General features: G+C 52.4%; 1 protein-coding gene across 1 annotated transcript; it reads left to right on the forward strand.

The window, feature by feature from the left end:
* The first annotated feature begins 127 nt into the window (after positions 1-127).
* Positions 128-14328, forward strand: THEMIS2 (thymocyte selection associated family member 2). Its single transcript, XM_045476280.1, has 6 exons — positions 128-317; positions 2517-2657; positions 5169-5579; positions 9822-10888; positions 13101-13257; positions 13698-14328. The coding sequence occupies exons 1-6, from the start codon at positions 224-226 to the stop codon at positions 13751-13753; spliced, it is 1926 nt and encodes a 641-aa protein (XP_045332236.1). The 5' UTR covers positions 128-223; the 3' UTR covers positions 13754-14328.
* The last annotated feature ends 2587 nt before the right edge of the window (positions 14329-16915 follow it).

Here is a 16915-nt window from a genome sequence, read left to right on the forward strand (position 1 = left end):
GTGTCAGGCCTGATCTGCACTTTCGACGTCGCGCCCCCAGTGTGAGACGCAGGAACGCAGGCCACTGCAGGGGTGAGGGGGCCGAGGCCCGCGGAGGGCTCCGGCCGGGTCCCCACGCCCCGCGGCCGAGCGGCTCCGCCCACAGGGGCCAGGCAGGGGGCAGGGCAGGGCTGCAGGGCCGAGCGGCGGCCACTCAGGAGGCGTCCAGCGAGCCGCGAGGACCATGGAGCCGGTGTCCCTGCAGGACTTCGTTTGCGCCCTGGACCCCGCCTCCCTGCCGCGTGTGCTGCGAGTCTGCTCGGGGGTCTACTTCCAGGGTGAGTGAGGGGCCGGCACCCCTCCGGCCCCCGCCCCCGCCGCTGCCCGGCTCTCGCTGGGTGTGGGGCAGGGGCGCCGCCCCGGGCGGCAGAAACCCGGGAAACCCAGCCACTATGCCACTGCCCAAGTCCAAGTGTACCCAACCTCTCCGGGCCTCGGTTTTTGCTTTCGTGGAACGGGGGGGCGCTGACTGCCCCGCAGGGTGATGAGAAGTCACCGGCCTTACACACTCGGGTGGGTGGAACCGAGCCAGGCGGGGGGAGGGAGGGGGTGGAACCGCGGTGCGCACCGGCGGAGGTCTGGCGGTAGGGAAGCCGAAAGTCAGGGCTCGACCGGGTCAGGCCTCCCGCGCACCCTCCCACTCCTCCCCCTCGACGCCCGTCTACGTGCCTCCGTTCAGTCCCTCCAGCCCACCTTGGCCCTCGGCTTTGCAGCCTGATCTGATCAGCAATTGAGTTCTCGGCTTGAATGGCTGCTCCCCGCCCCCCCCCCCCGGCAGCCTCCCCCGCTCTCTGCTCCTCGCGGAACTTGCACACGTGCCCACCTGGTTCCCAGGGATGGGTGCACCGCGGGGGCTCAGTCACTAGTGACAGCCAAAGGAGCGAGAGGGGCGGGGTTGACTGGCGGCGGAGGGGAGAGGCAGCTGCTCCGAGGTGGTGGGGGGAGCCGCGGGCAGAGTGGGGGCAGCGGAGGTGCAGGGAGAGGGAACTTGGCGACTGGTTGGGGGGGGGGGTCCTTCCTTAGAAAGCAAACTAGTGCAAGGGTGCCTGGCCACATCTGTTCCCTCTTTCTGATCCCCTGCGCGGCACAGCAGCTCCCAGTGAAGTGTTCCGAGGCCACCCCGGGGGAGGGCAGCACCCGCCGCCACACTCTGGTCCCCTTGGGAATCTGGCAGATGAGGGTTCAGACGCCGACTGGCCTCCTCTGGGGGCTCCCTGCCGGCGCCTCCCGCTGTTTGCGCTCCTCCCGATGTCCCCTGACCACGGGCGTGTCGCAAAGCCTGTTTCCTCATCCTGCCCGACCCCGGGCGCGGGAAGTGGCGGAAGTCCGGGTGACAGAAGAACCAGGGAGGAGGCCAGGTGGCGGGAGAAAAAAAAAAAAAAAAAAAAAAAAAAAAGAAGCTGTTTTTTAATGTTTATTTATTTTTGAGAGACAGAGCGTGAGTGTGTGTGTGTGTGGGGGGGGGGGGGTGGGACAGAGAGAGAGGGAGACACAGAATCCGAAGCAGGCTCCAGGCTCCCAGCTGTCAACACAGAGCCCTACAGGGGCAGAAGAACTCAGGGACAGGGAGATCATGACTTGAGCCAAAGTCGGCTGCTCAACCAACCGAGCCACCCAGGTGCCCACAAAGGGCGGGCGGGGGGGAGAAGCAGGGCTCATCTGAAGTGCGGCTTGTGTTTTCACTGAGGCGGGATTCAAAGTCACGAATGGTGAGATCGTGACCTGAGCCAAAGTCAAATGCTTAACCTACTGAGCCACCCAGACACCCGTAAACTTTTTTTTTAATGTTTATTTATTTGAGAGAGTTGGCGGTGGGGGGGGGGGGGGGGAGCGCAGAGGATTCCAAGCAGGTTGCACACTGACAGCAGAGAGTCTGATGCGGGGCTTGAACTCACGGGCCGTGAGATCATGACCTAAGTTGAAATGGGCCGCTTAACCACTGAGCCACCTAGGCACCCCTCTCCTGTGCTTCCTTTAAAAACAACTCATCTGAAGAAGAAAGCACCAGCGTGGCTGTTAGCGGTGTGTGTGTGTGTGACCTCCAGGCAGTCACTGAACTTCTGGGATCTGACTTTGTAGCTGTACCGTAGGGAATTAGGACTTCCTGCGTTATTTCCTTGCTCAAGACTTCAACACGTGCTTAGAGGCTGGGCCTGTGCCGGCTGCAGCGACCCTGAGATGGATCAGTCCTGCCTTGCCTGTGAGCTCAGTTTAGGAGGCATGGGGAGGTGGAGAAGGCCAGAGAAGAGTGCCGCGGAGGGGTGCATCCAGCACTAAAAGAAGGCAAAGATAGGGTTCGTGCTGCCTGAGTACCGCCGAAGCAGTGGCCCTTTGGTAGGGAAAGACAGGGAAGGCCGCCCCGGGCAGCTGGAACATGTACAGACCTGTGGCAGAGCAGAGCCTGTTGGAGAACAGGGCACAACCCACCCAGCACTGGGCCCTTACTGCACCAGGACACTGAGTCAGTTTCTCCACAGGCTCCATCTACGAGATCTCTGGGAATGAGTGCTGCCTCTCCACAGGGGACCTGATCAAGGTCACCCAGGTTTGCCTCCAGAGGGTGGTCTGTGAGAACCCAGGAACCGGCCAGACCATTGAAATCGCCCCCACCTTCTGCGGTAAGGCAGCTCTCCGCCACCCCCCTCCTACCCCCAGGGCACTGGCCCCTCCGGGCACACCCGTGGGCTCACCGACCCCAGCTTGCACTCCTGCCTCTCTAGTTTGGCACATGTGCTCCCACATCCTCCACTACCCTGCCCCGAGGCCTGGGATGTCCTCCAAGTGGTCCCACAATGCCCTTAGCCCGGCGTGGCTGCATCCTCTCCACACCCATCTCTCTGATCACATCTGCCTCTCGGCTGGGACTTTCTTTGTTCCAGGTCTTTGTCCATGTGCTTGTCCCTGTGTTGGCTCATTCACTCACCAGACATTTACTGACACTTGTGTGCCATGCCCTGTGCTAGGGGCTGGGGCGTGGGGCTCTGGATGGACTGAGTGTAGCCTTCTGCAGCCTGGAGCTTCCAGGATGGCAGTGAGAGGAGGGGGACAGTGGAAGCAGACACCAGTTCACAGAGGGCTCCTGGCAGAAGTAGCCTGCCTCAGGGGTCTGTGCAGGCTTCCTGGAGGAGGTGGCTCTCGAGTTGGAGGAAGGATCCCCGGAGGGAGTAACTATAGGGAGTAGCAAGTGTGTATCTGGTTACTACGTATCCTGGTTGCTGCAGGAGGCGTGTGGCACAGTGGACCACAGCCGGACTGGACGCTGAAACTAACAGCCTGGATGGGAATCCCATCTCTGCTGGCAAATAGCTGTGGTCTTGGCCAGTTCTTGGGACCTCTCTGTGCCTCAGCTTACTCCTCTCTAACAGGGTAATCAGACTCGACGTGAGGATTCAGAGTTGCCATGCAGGAAGTACTCAGCACAGGGCGTGGCCCAGAGCTGTACCTTAACACATATTACTATATATGTATGTGTATATATATATTGTCCTGAACCATGAGAGTGAAATACAGACATTATAACCCTTTACATCTAAATATTACTGGGTGGGAGAGAGGGGAAAGTGGGTGATGGGCATGGAGGAGGGCACCTGTTGGGATGAGCACTGGGTGTCGTATGGAAACCAATTTAACAGTAAATTTCATATTTAAAAAATAAAAAAATATATTACTCCTAATATTTACTAATATTACTCCTAATATTTACTAATATTACTCCTAAGTACAAGGACATTTGTTCACAAAACTATTGTTCAATGATCAAATTCAATCAATTTAATATTGATATAATACTACTGTCTAACCTACTCTATTCAAATTTCACCAAAAGCCCCTAATGTCCTTTATAGTGTTTCCCCTTGATCCAGAAGCCAAACACAGATCACATACTCATTTATTTAAAAAATATTTTTTTAAGTGTTTATTTTTGAGAGAGAGAAAGAGACACAGAGTGTTAGCAGGGGAGGGGCAGAGAGAGAGGGAGACACAGAATCGGAAGCAGGCTCCAGGCTCTGAGCAGTCAGCACAGAGCCCAACGCAGGGCTCGAACTCATGAGCTGTGAGCTGAAGTCGGACGCTTAATAGACTGAGCCACCCAGGAGTCCCACATACTGATTTCTTAATCTCCTTCAGGCTGGAACAATTTTTCTTCTTCTTCTTCTTCTTCTTCTTCTTCTTTTTTTTGAATATTTATTTTTGAGAGTGAGAGAGTGAGTGAGCTGGGGAGGGGCAAAGAGAGAGAGGGGGACTGAGGTTCCGAAACAGGCTCTGTGCTGACAGCAGACAGCCTGACGCAGGGCTTGAACTCACGAACTGGAGATCGTGACCTGAACCAAAGTCAGACACAACTGACTGAGCCACCCAGGTGCCCTCAGGCTGGAACAATTCTTCAGTGTCTATCTCGACATCAACAGTTTTGAAGAGTCTGGATCAGTACCTATGCAGAATGTCCTGCAGTCCGGGTTTGTGTGATGTTGCACTGATTCAATTTGTGTTGGGTGTTTTAGGCAGGAAAACTCTGGAAATGATGTTATGTCTGGATGTGGGGTGTTTTAGGCCGGTCCGGTGGCAGGAGAGTGGATGGGGTCCGGGGAAGGAGTAGATGGGGAAAGACAGTCGGGTCACTAGAATTGGCAGACAAGATGTGAAGAAGGGTGGTGAGAGGTCGTTTGGCCAGTAGCTCCTGGGTTTCTACTTTGGGAGAGAGGGACAGTGTCACTGCTGCAGCATGGGGTGACAGGTGGTGGATGTAGGGGACTGGAGCAGTGGTGAGGAATATGGAAGCAAAGTTGGCAGAGTTAGAGGCAGGTACGATTCAGGAGGTGGACAATTGTGGCCGTTGTCCTTGTCTTTTGAGAAACACATTCCTGTTCTGTCTCTGGTGCCAATCCCTCCGAGTTCTTGCCTGTCTGTGTAAGAAGGAACTGTCCCCATCTCTACCCTTGACTGTCCCTTCATACATGGCCAGTTGCTGCCTCTTGTCCCTCACCCTGCAGCCTGGATGTCCAGATGCTTGGTGCTTGTGTTCAGGGGACTCTGACTGGGTTCTCTGGGGCAGACCGGGGCCTGGTGTGTGTGGCCCTGTGCCCATCAAAGGCCTGTCCCACCTTGACACCCTCTGCTGTGCCCCACAGGCCACTTCAGCCCCCTCACCGGCCCCCAGAGCTACGGAACCTTGAACGAGCTGCTGTCTGCTGCAACCCAGCACTCCAAGAAGCTGCCCATTTGCTTCATGTCGACCCACAGAATCACCACAGAGGCCAGGGTGGTGCCTGAGGACCAGCCCCTCCTGCTTGAGGCTGTGGAAATATACCACGGGGCCAACTACGCCCGCTGTGTGCTAGACACTGAAGCCCAGCAGTTCGTTCTGCACCTGCCCCTGTCCCAGAAGGGGCCCTTCTGGGAATGGGAGCCCGGTGCCCCTCGGCCCCTGCTCCAGGCTCTGCAGGAATCAGCCCTGAAGGACCTCCTCTTCACCTGCCCCACCCTCCCCTGGCACTCCCTGATCCTGAGGCCCCAGTATGAGGTCCAAGCCATCATGCACAGTGAGTTGCCTGGGCAGCTGGGGGGAGGCCTGGTGGGGCGAGAGACGGGGCCCTAGGAAGCTGCTGAGATAGGACGTGCCCCACCTCCCTGATCCCTGTGGTTGGCTAGGGATTTCCCCAGGTGGCTTGCCCAGAACATACAATATAAAAGAATGAAGACGCCCAAACAGTGGGAAGTTAGGTGTAAAAGGAGACAGGAAGATGAAGGAAATTCAGAGTGAGGTCCCACTCTTCTTACTTTTATAAAATTCGGCAAAAGTTGGACTGTGAGCTTGCCAGCAACTAGGACAAAGCCACAGTGTTACAGAGTGAAACCTGGACCATTTGTTCAGGAGTCGCAGATTTTCCTGCCACTGGGGAGAATAGGATTGTTCCTGAAGGCCCTTCTGTCCGGGAAATAAGGGCACTGGGTGAATCCCCAGCTGTTTCATAGGCTATTTTGCAGGACAGGCTGGAGGCAGGTGCAGCGCGGGGCTGGTGAAGCAGAGGCAGAACCTGGCCAGGTCTGCCAGAGCGGAGGCCGAGCTGGAGCAGAGGGGGAAGGGGTGCCCTGGGGCCTCTTCCCTGGAGGACAGAGTCTGAGGTTACCTAGGGAGCAGTTGGTCAGGGTTGGTGCTGGTGCACTACAGAGCCAAGTGGGGATTCTTTATTTTGATTTTTTAAAAATCTTTGAAAACTACTTTATTAGGGGAGAATGTACAACATACATATACGAGGAGGGGGTAATGTAACAAACCTCCTTGACCCCATCACCTGACGTCACAACTATCAACTTATGACCCATTTCTCCCATTTCATCTCTCTCCACCACACACCTGATTATTTCAAAACAAACCCCATGAATTCTATTTCTTTTTTTTAAATCTTATTTTTTTTTTTCATGTTGTTTATTTACTTATTTTGTGAGAGAGAGAGAGAGAGAGAGACAGAGCACAAGCAGGGAAGGGACAGAGAATCCTTAGTAGGCTCTGCGTGTTGTCAGCGCAAAGCCAACATGGGGCTTGATCTCACGACCCTGGAAATCATGACCTGAGCCGCTTAACTGACTGAGCTACCCAGGCGCCCCTCCTATCATTTCTTTTATAAATATTTCAGTGTGTCTCTTTTATTTTTTTGATTTTTATATATTTTTACGTTTATTTATTTTTTTTATTTTATTAAAAAAATTTTTTTTAATTGTTTTTATTTATTTTTGAGACAGAGAGAGACAGAGCATGAGCAGGGGAGAGGCAGAGAAAGAGAGGGAGACACAGAATCGGAAGCAGGCTCCAGGCTCCAAGCTGTCAGCACAGAGCCCGATGCGGGGCTTGAACTCATGGACCGCGAGATCATGACCTGAGCCGAAGTCAGACGCCCAACCAACTGAGCCACCCAGGCGCCCCTTAAGTTTATTTATTTTTGACAGAAAGAGAGAGAGAGAGCATGAGTGGGGGAGGGGCACAGAGAGGGGGACAGAACCTGAAGCAGGCTCCAGGCTCTGAGCTGTCAGCACAGAGCCCGAGGTGGGACTCAACTCACGGACCGGACCGCGAGATCATGACCGGAGCCGAAGTCGGACGTTCAACCGACTGAGCCACCCAGGCACCCCCCGTGTGTCTCTTTTAAAAATACTTTTTTTAAACAAATAATACCATCATCACACTAAAAAAGTTCACAATAACTCCTAATACCACTACTTGGTGTTTGAATTTCCTCTACTGTCTCATATATATATATATATATATATATATATTTTTTTTTTTTTTTACAATTTCTTCACAACGGGATCCAGAGAAGATTCGCAACTTTGCTGTTGATTGTTAGCTCCTTTGAATCTCTACTAATCTATAGGGTCACCTTTCTTATTTTTCTTATAATTTATCTGTTGACAGGAGTAAGCCCTTTGTCCTGTAGCCTCGCTCACATTTTAGATTTTGTTGCCAGGATCCTCGCGATGGTGCCAGGATGCTTCTCTGTCTTCTGTATTTCCTGTCGTGTTGAGCCCTTGGCCGCCCCCAGGTTCGATGGCCTGCCGGGAGGCCTCATGGCACTTGACATATAGTTGTACTCACAGCCATGATCTATTATAGTGAAAGGACACAGAGTCCTGTCCCGGTGGAGTCACACAGGACACGCTGAATCCCTTCAGCACTGAATTGTGACGACACATGTACGGCACTGTCTACCAGGGAAGGTCATCAGACTCGAGGCCCAAGGTTTTTATCGGGGGCTGGTCACATAGGTACCCCCTGCTCAGCACGTACCAAAATTCTAGGCTTCCAGATAGAAAACAGATGCTCAGCATAACAGGTTGTACAGTCTGAGGACAGGAAACCACCCTCACCAGTTAGAAGATGGTTCGAACACTTGCTAAGTAAACCATGTTCCCAGACGCCAGCCAATGACCAACCTTGCAGGCAGGCTTTTCTAGGGATAGAAGCCTCAGGCCAGCTGTTGGCTCTTTTCTGCACAGCTGTAAACAGTCACTTAGAGGCTTGACCAGACACAAGAGGCAGGTTCTCATTGCTGTGGGGCAAGGAGTCCCCACCTGGCTCTGTGTCACCAACCAAAGTTGCACCACCGACCTTGCCGTGTGGTGTAGGTCAAATACAACAGAGGGACCAGCGTTTGTGATGTGAGTGGCTGCCGCCGATGCCTGCCTAGGTCCATGACTTCCTGAGGAACTGCAATACTGATCTTAATCCTACTGTTCCTTCTTCATCTATTAGGAAACTGCTAGAAAGAGCTCCCACCCAACTCTTCAGTTAGTTTGTGCAATAGAGGCATTGTGTTTATGTACGTCGAGGTCCCAGGGCGCCATTCTACCTCTGCCCTGGCCCACCTGGCCACGTTCTGCCTGTTTCACCAGCCCTGCTCTCCACGCCGCCTCCAGCCTGCATGGAGAACAACCTAAGAAATGGCCTATACTTTGTTTACTAGTTTGTAAAATGAGCTGGCTCCCTAGCATTCTTCAAGGATGATTATTCAGGTGTTTTGTTTTGTTTTGTTTTTAAGTCATCATTATGAACACACGGATGAAAATGTTCAGGGTTCCAACCCCTTGGAATTATTCACGGATGCTCACATTATCTCGGCTTTGGCCCGCGAGAGCCTTTGTAGTTTGGCTCCTGGATCCTTTTGACACACACCTGCATCGTCTCAAATTGGTTTTTCTTGCTTTCTCGTCTAAGATGCTCCGGACTCTTGCACATTTCCTTCCCAGGAAGTTCTCTCTTTCCCAGGGAGCCCTGGAATATTGTGGGAAATGACAGTAAATTAGCTCGACTGGCACAGAGCAAAAAAACTCCCGACACCGTGACCTGAGGCAAGTCACCGCCTAAGCTTCAGTGTCACCGTCTGGAAGACGAGAATATTCCCTCCTCCGTCTTCCACGCGGTGCGGCTCAGACACAGGGGATGAGCCAGTTTCCCGACTCTTAGAGGGCACCCCTTGAGTTTATAAATCTGGTGCTAATCAATGCCCAGGGAGTAAACAAGTTGCCAAGGTCATTAACTGGCATTTAAACTTTAAAAAATGAAATTAAAATTTAAAAAGTGGCTGAACTCATTGGCTATCCGATGCTACTAATGAATTATCAAATAATTATCCTCTAGATGTGGTAGTGGCATGGTGGTTTCTAGCTTTACCTCTTCTTTTTTTTTAAAAAAAAATTTTTTTTTTCAACGTTTATTTATTTTTGGGACAGAGAGAGACAGAGCATGAACAGGGGAGGGGCAGAGAGAGAGGGAGACACAGAATCGGAAACAGGCTCCAGGCTCTGAGCCATCAGCCCAGAGCCCGACGCGGGGCTCGAACTCACAGACCGCGAGATCGTGACCTGGCTGAAGTCGGACGCTTAACCGACTGCGCCACCCAGGCGCCCCTAGCTTTACCTCTTCTTTTGGAGATACATACTGGAAGGTCATAGATGGCATGATGTGATTATTCTGATTCAAAATAATCTAGTGGAGGGGAATAGATAGGGTGTGAATGAAAGAAGATGGGCTGTGAATGAAATATTGATGCCAGGTGATGGGGGGTTCACTATACTATTCTACTTTTACAAATGTGTAAACATTTCTATGATAGCTTTTGAAAAGAGATTGAAAGAAAAGAGTGAGCAAGGAATCGAATACCACGGGGAAATGCTGGCAGAAAAGAACAGGAAAGAGGTCAGCCAGCCCAGACATTTTGCTGGGGGTGGAGGGGCACCACTGGGCTGGTGTGTGAAGCACCCCTGAGCTGAAATTGCCCTTTCCACAGTGCGCAGGACCATTGTCAAGATCCCCTCCACCCTGGAGGTCGACGTGGAGGACGTCACGGCCTCCTCTCAACACATCCACTTCATCCAACCGCTGCTGCTGAGTGAGGCCCTGGCCCGGGGGGGGCCCTTCCCTCTGACCACAGAGATCCTGGAAGTTCCAGAGGGGCCCCCTATCTTCCTCAGCCCGTGGGTAGCGTCCCTACAGAAAGGCCAGAGGCTCTGCATCCATGGCCTGGCCTCACCGCCCTGGCGGGTCCTGGTCTCGACTAAGGGCCGGAAGGCGCCCAGACACTTCATGGTCTCTGGGGCTTACCAGGGCAAGCTGCGGCGGCGGCCAAGAGAGTTCCTCACGGCCTATGACCTCCTGGGCGCTCTCCGGCCAGGCCAGCCGCTCCGGGTAGTGGCCACAAAGGACTATGAGGGCGATGGGGTAGAGAGCCCTGGGTTCACTTCCCTGGCTGTGGGTGACAGGCTGGAGGTGTTGAGGTCTGGCCAGGCCCACGGCGCTGAAGGCAGAGACATAGATGTCTTGGTGTGTCAACGGCTGAGCGACCAGGCTGGGGAGGAGGAGGAAGACTATGAACAGATAGATGAAGACCAGATTCTGCTGCCCCTCTACTGCTCCAGTAGCTTCGTGGAGGAGATGAATGATGGCCGGCGCTACAGCCTAGAAGATCTGACTACCCAGTTTTTACTGCCCTGTGAAGTCAAGGTGGTAGTCAAGGACAGCAGCCACCCTGCTGACCCTCTGCCCTCCTTCCCGGGCCTGCGGCTGGAGGAGAAAATCATGGAACCCTTCTTGGTGGTCAGCCTTGACTCCAACCCTGCGATGTGCTTTGAGATCCCTCCCCGGTGGCTGGACCTGACTGTTGTGGAGGCTAAGGGCCGGCCGGGCCGGCCAGCCAGGCCTCTTCCTATAGCCACAGTGCAGGAGCTGGCAGATGCCTTCTACTATAGCCTTCGGAGGTTACCAGCCTTTGAGAGCCAACTCCCACCACCAAGACCCCCCAAAAGTGAGGGCCTCCGTGGGCAGAAGAAACAAACCAGCAAGGGAAAAGGCAGCCAGGTACCAATATACCAATATACCAAGGAGGGGGGCACCTGTCGGGATCGTTGCAGGTCTTGCCATGTTTGTCCAGCGTCACGTTTCTTTCAACTGTACAGAACTTGCAGTTTATATATACACTTACACGTTTTGTGGCTATTATTCGATCCTGACAATCCGGTGCTGGTGGGATTATCCGTATTCGGCAGGTTAAGAAATTGAGAACTCAGAGACCCCGAGACCTGCCCAAAGTCCCAGTTAAAAAGTGGGAGGCCTAAACTGGAGCAGGAGCGTCCTGCCCCCAGGTTCACTGTGCTTCCCCTGCCGTCCCCTGTTCAGGCGTCATCATCCACCACCTAAGCGGTGTCAGCAACCTTTCCCACCCCTCCCCACAGCTGTCAGAATGGCCCCCCCACGCCCTTCCCTGGTCACCGACGGGCCTCTGCCCCTTCTCTTCTGAAACCTTCAGTGGTTCCCTATTTCCAGAGGGTAATGCCAACCCCTTAACATGGCATCCACGGTCCTTTATAAGCTGATTTCAACCTCGCCTTCCCAGGTCCATCTTCTACCACCTTCTCTGGTCCACGCTCAGGCACAGAGAAATTCCTGAGGCTTCTTCGGTAGGCCAGGATTCCTGCCTCAGCACTTTACTATTCCAGTCCTTTGGCTGGGAAATGTCCTTCCTCCTTTCGGTGGGCAAGGCTCAGCTCAGACTTCCTCTGGCAGCGACAGCCTTCCCTCTTCTGTATTCGTACTGCGGGCTGTACACAGCGTGGGTGGGCGGGACCACAGCTAGTTTTCACTTGGTTGGGAGAGGTCTGTGAGGGCTGGGACCTCACCCGCCACCAGGCAGGCAGGCACTGCCAGTAAGTGTTGAACTGATCCAAACGGAATCACAACAATGGGGAAGAACCAGGCACGGAAGCAGAAAGACCAAGTTTATGGCTCCGTTTACTCACTCTGTGGCTTGCACTCCTTCTCTGAGTATCCATTTTCTCACCAGGGAACCTGAGATACTATCACTCACAATGCTGGCTTCACAGCGGCTACCTGCCGGGTGTCTACTCGGTGGCAGATGCCATATTGCGCGTGACCCCAAATAGCTCTCATGCCATCCCTCTGAGATGGGCACTGACCCCTCTTTCTACAGTTGAGAAACCAAGAGAGAGAGGGGTAAAGTAGTTGACCTGAGATCACAACCTAGCGAATGGCAGGATGGGGTTTGACACTGGGTCTGGCCACCCAGCCCGAGCACCTAACTACGGTGCTGTGCTGATAACAGATGATCTGTATCAAAAGCACTTTATAGAGTGTAATAAGGTTACTGTCTTGGGACCTGGGGAGACTCCTATTTCGTACCGTGAGGGTAAGTGGTGGAGTAGCAGAGGAAGTTAGAAAGATGAATTCTGAGCAGTTTCGGCCCCACAAGAGGCTTGCATCTGTAGGGGAGGGAGGAGGGCAGTGGTTTTCTGATGGAACAAAGAATGGGCTGGGGGGTCTGAAACACAGGCCTTGCTGACAGTGCTGGAAACCCCGCAGTACAAAGAGCTGAGACCTCAGTCCCAGCCTTCGCCCCTGTTGGAAGCGACTTTGGGCCCGGTCCCTGCTCCCTGCCTTTGATCCTGCAACTTTTCTTTTCTGAGCATCAGTATACCCCACTGCTAATGAGGGGCCCTATACTGTTTGCTCTCCAAAGCACAGTGTGGTGGGAGGAGCACCAGCTTTAGAAGCCACGGACATGGTTCTGGGTCTGAACCTTGGCTCAGCTTGCGATCCTGAGGTCTGACATGGTACACTCTCTCTGAGCCTGTTTCCCTCATGTGTTCATGGGGAATTCAAACAGCTATTCAGAGGGTCACGTGAGGATAAATGAGCAGGTATGCATATGGCATAAGGTAGGAGTCCCACAAAAGCCCTCTTCCTTCTGGGACCGCTCTCAGCTCTGGCACCTGTCCTGAGATTTTGTGATTGTTCCCCCCCCCCCCCCCCCGCCCCACCCTTCAGCAGCAGATGTGAATCCTCTCTGTGGAGACACTCAGCGCACCCTATCTCTAGCCCCCAACCCTTCATCTCTCATCCTGGCCTGTCTCCTTCAGATATGCTAGCAGCAAAGACGCTTGGGGTCCCGAGAAGCCCTACCCTGAAAAGGAAGTTCAAGGGAGCAGAGGAAGTGACATTTGAAGGGAATTACATGTCATGGACCCTGCTGACTTCTGCTTTTTCTCCCACTTAGTCTTCTCAAGTCTTAGAACTGCAGCAATGCCCCCGGCTCCTCAAACCCAGGATGCAGACACTGCCACAGAGTGCCAAGAACAGCTCAGATACATACAGCAAGGTTTCTGCCCACAAGAAGGGCCTCAGGGCCACTAAGTCCAACACGAAGGCTCCAGGTGAGTCCCTGCCAGCTCCTGCTCAGCCGTGTCCTTGCTTCTCCCCTCCCTACTCTGCTCCTCTGCTGCTGCTCTCACCTCTGCTGGTGTTGGCCTTCCCTGCTCATGAGCAGGCCTTTCCGCAGTCCCAGCCGGACAGACAGGCTTCTAAGGGGTGGGCTGAGGCTGGTGGCGGGGGGGGGGGGGGGGGGGTCTCTACTGTCCCCCTCTCAGGGGCTCAAGTCCTGGCAAGGAAAATGAGTTCATCCTCAAACATACTACCCTCCCCAAGGCATGCAGGGGGGGATATTTACACAGTATTCGGAAAGAATAAATTGTAGTTTCTGGTCTAGCAAGGACCTCAGAGCATCCACACCAACTCCTTCCCTGTCCGGTGCCCTAAAAAGGGGAAGGAACCCGCTTAAGGCCAAAGATCGTCACTGACTTGAACTCTTCTGCAGATGATGACGAACACGATTATGAAGAAGTACTTGAACAATTTCAGAATACCCTGTAGATGCCGGAGGAGCCCTGCTTCGTAACTGCTGCTTCTCAGGGAATCTGAGGTACCAGCCAACCATTACAAGACCGTGGACAGGATCTCACTGAAATCAGACTACGGACCGCAAAGGACTCTGGGGGCCTGATCTGTAAAGGGATGGACATTGTACCAGCTTCCCTCCGGTTCTAGGCTCCTGGCACCTTGCACTCCCTCAGCCTCAGAGTTTTGGTACCCAGAGGAGCCAACTGGGTTCTACTCAATCCTGAGTCCCCAGCACCAGTCGTCTCACTGGTTGGTGCAGAAAGTAATCAGAGAACACCAAACTGGGCGGCGGTGGCACAGTGTTTCCTGCCTCTTGGTAAAGGGGACTCAATCCTGACCACACCGCACCAAGAGCCTTTTGTTATGTTTGCCACCCCCTCGTTGTTGGCCCACTCCTTCTCCTCTTCCCCCACCCAATCCTAAGCCCCCGAGAGACCAGGACCCTCTCATCTCTGCAGTACACAGCACATGAGAGCTGCAGGTGACTATCCAAGATTTTTTCACTCGAAAACCATTGAATAAAAATGACATCTGGGCTTCTGGAAAAATGGTTAACAGGTATCATTTAGTTAAGTCGTGTGCCAGACCCTTTATAAACATGATCTAAATCCTTAACTCTCTAAGATAGACACCGGCCCAATTTTAAAGATCAGAATACAAGTTTGAGTGGTCAGGTGCTTTAGGAAGCAGACTAGTCATGAGCTGAGTTAGGACCCCAGCTCACCACCTATCAGCCGTGACTATGAGCAAGTTATTTTAACCTCCCTAAGCTTCAGTTTCTTCATATGTAAAATGAAACTAATAGTTTTCTACCTCACAAAATTTTTTTTTTATTATTTTTTTAACGTTTATTTATTTTTGAGACAGAGAGAGAGGGAGCATGAACAGGGGAGGGTCAGAGAAAGAGGGAGACACAGAATCTGAAACAGGCTCCAGGCTCTGAGCTGTCAGCACAGAGCCTGACCTGGGGCTCGAACTCACGGACCGTGGGATCATGACCTGAGCCGAAGTCGGACGCTTAACCAACTGAGCCACCCAGGCACCCCAATTGTTTTAAGGATTAAATGAAGTAATCTTGGTAAAGTTTTTTTTTTTTTTTTTTTTAAAGTTTATTTATTTTGAGACAGAGAATCCCAAGCAGGCTCTGATGCAGGGCTCGAACCCATGAACCGTGAGATCATGACCTCGGCCAAAATCAAGAGTTGGTTGCTTAACTGACTGAGCGAGCTGGGTGCCCCTTGGTAAAGTATTTAGTGCAGTGCCTGGGACATAATAAATAGTAAGAATGTTAATTATCCTTATTGTTGACCCAGATCACATAACTGTACCTGTCTCTAAAACCTATGTTCTTTTTTTAAATGTTTATTTATTTATTTTTAAACGTTTACTTATTTTTGAGACAGAGAGAGACAGAGCATGAACAGGGGAGGGTCAGAGAAAGAGGGAGACACAGAATCTGAAACAGGCTCCAGGCTCTGAGCTGTCAGCATAGAGCCCGATGCGGGGCTCGAACTCACGGCCCATGAGATCATGACCTGAGCCGAAGTCGGACGCTTAACCGACCAAGCCATCCAGGCGCCCCAAATGTTTATTTGTTTTGAGAGAGAGAGAGACAGAGAGAGAGAGAGAGATAGATAGAGAGAGAGAGAGAGATAGTATGCATGAGCAGAAGAGGGACAGAGAGAATCCAAGCAGGCTCCATGCTGTCAGTACAGAGCCTGATGCAGGGCTCAAATTCACAAACCATGAGATCATGACCTGAGCCAAAACCAAGAGTCAGATGATTAACCAACTGAGCCATCCAGGCGCCCCTCTAAGACCTATGTTCTTTCCCTATTCCCACTGTCCCCTAATCACAGAATTCATCTCAGTGTTTGAAATATACTAAGCTCTTAGACTGTGGAGACAACGTGTACTGATCGGTTGGAGAGCCTCACCATCCAGTGTAACAGAGATAAGGGAACAAATACAAACCCGGCTCTATGCAGAGACCAACTCAGCTTCCAAGGTCAGTCTAGGCCTGTTCCGTGAGTTAAGACCACAGACCTCACTTCTGGAAGTGGTGGGGCTTTGGTTTCCTAGACTGACGCAGTCACAGAACTAAGCACCACGGACAGCAGGAGATAGGACACAGATAAAAAGGTGACCTGAGTCTCCAGCTGAGATGTGAGCTCCAAGAGTGTCAATATGCAGCCTGGATTCTAGGTACTGCACTTGAGTGTGTCCCTCCTGTGTCTGCTAACACTCCTTTGGGCTGTCCGGACCCACTGCACTTCCTATGGAAGCCTCTTGGCTTCCATACCCCAGCATGGAGCTCTCCAGATGACTACCAAGCAGCTAATACAGGCTGGTGGGCCAGTTCCCATGCCTTCCTGCAGAGACCATCTAAACTACACGGGACCCTGAGGAAGAGTGTGCTCTGGGACAAACAATAAGCAAGCAAGAAAAAAAGTTCCTTCTTGGCACAGAACCCTTAGGACCAAGCCCACATGCAAAATTCACTTCCGTCTGCATTTAATTGTGGCACCAAATTGAGGAAGATCACAAAAGGGGGACAGAAAAGAGGGCTACCCATTCCTACATAATGGGATTTCTGAGTGGCCAAACACTGCAATGAGGAGAAAGAAAGCAACTTCACAGCTAGAAAAGATGAGGTTAAAAGGAAACCATGTCTGGGGTGCCTGGGTGGCTCAGTCCATTAAGCGTCCGACTCTTGAGAGCAGCTCAGGTCGTGATCTCGAGGTTGTGAGATCGAGCCCCGCATTGGGCTGTGCTGACAGCGCAGAAACTCCTTAGGATCTCTCTCTCCCTCACCCTCTGCTCCTCCCCTGTGCTCTCTCTCAAAATATAGACAGATCTGCAGATAATGTACTGGTTGACTGGCTTTTACGCACGAATATAGCTCCCTAGATAGGAACTGTTCGGCAGGTACAGAAACAACCACCAGACTGTTGTTCACTTTTAGAAACTGGAGGGTGGGGCCTTTCCCGCAATGCTGCTAGTAGGTTTCACTCAGAAACACAGTTAAAGCAGTTACAGAATTTTTATTTGCATGTTATACCTCATTAACTTACCTCAGAATTAGTTCTTTTATTCAAGACATAGCTTACATTCTGGAGTTGTCAAAAACATCTT

This window comes from Leopardus geoffroyi, chromosome C1 (assembly GCF_018350155.1).
Source record: "Leopardus geoffroyi isolate Oge1 chromosome C1, O.geoffroyi_Oge1_pat1.0, whole genome shotgun sequence".
NCBI lineage: Eukaryota > Metazoa > Chordata > Mammalia > Carnivora > Felidae > Leopardus > Leopardus geoffroyi.

What these genes read in the sequence shown, in the direction of transcription:
- THEMIS2 (XM_045476280.1), top strand. Translation starts at nt 224, where the DNA reads ATGGAGCCGGTGTCCCTGCAGGACTTCGTTTGCGCCCTGGACCCCGCC. An exon ending in GGTCCAAGCCATCATGCACA is followed by an intron (nt 5,580 to 9,821) that starts GTGAGTTGCCTG and finishes CCCTTTCCACAG; the next exon opens with TGCGCAGGACCATTGTCAAG. An exon ending in GCAAGGGAAAAGGCAGCCAG is followed by an intron (nt 10,889 to 13,100) that starts GTACCAATATAC and finishes TCTCCCACTTAG; the next exon opens with TCTTCTCAAGTCTTAGAACT.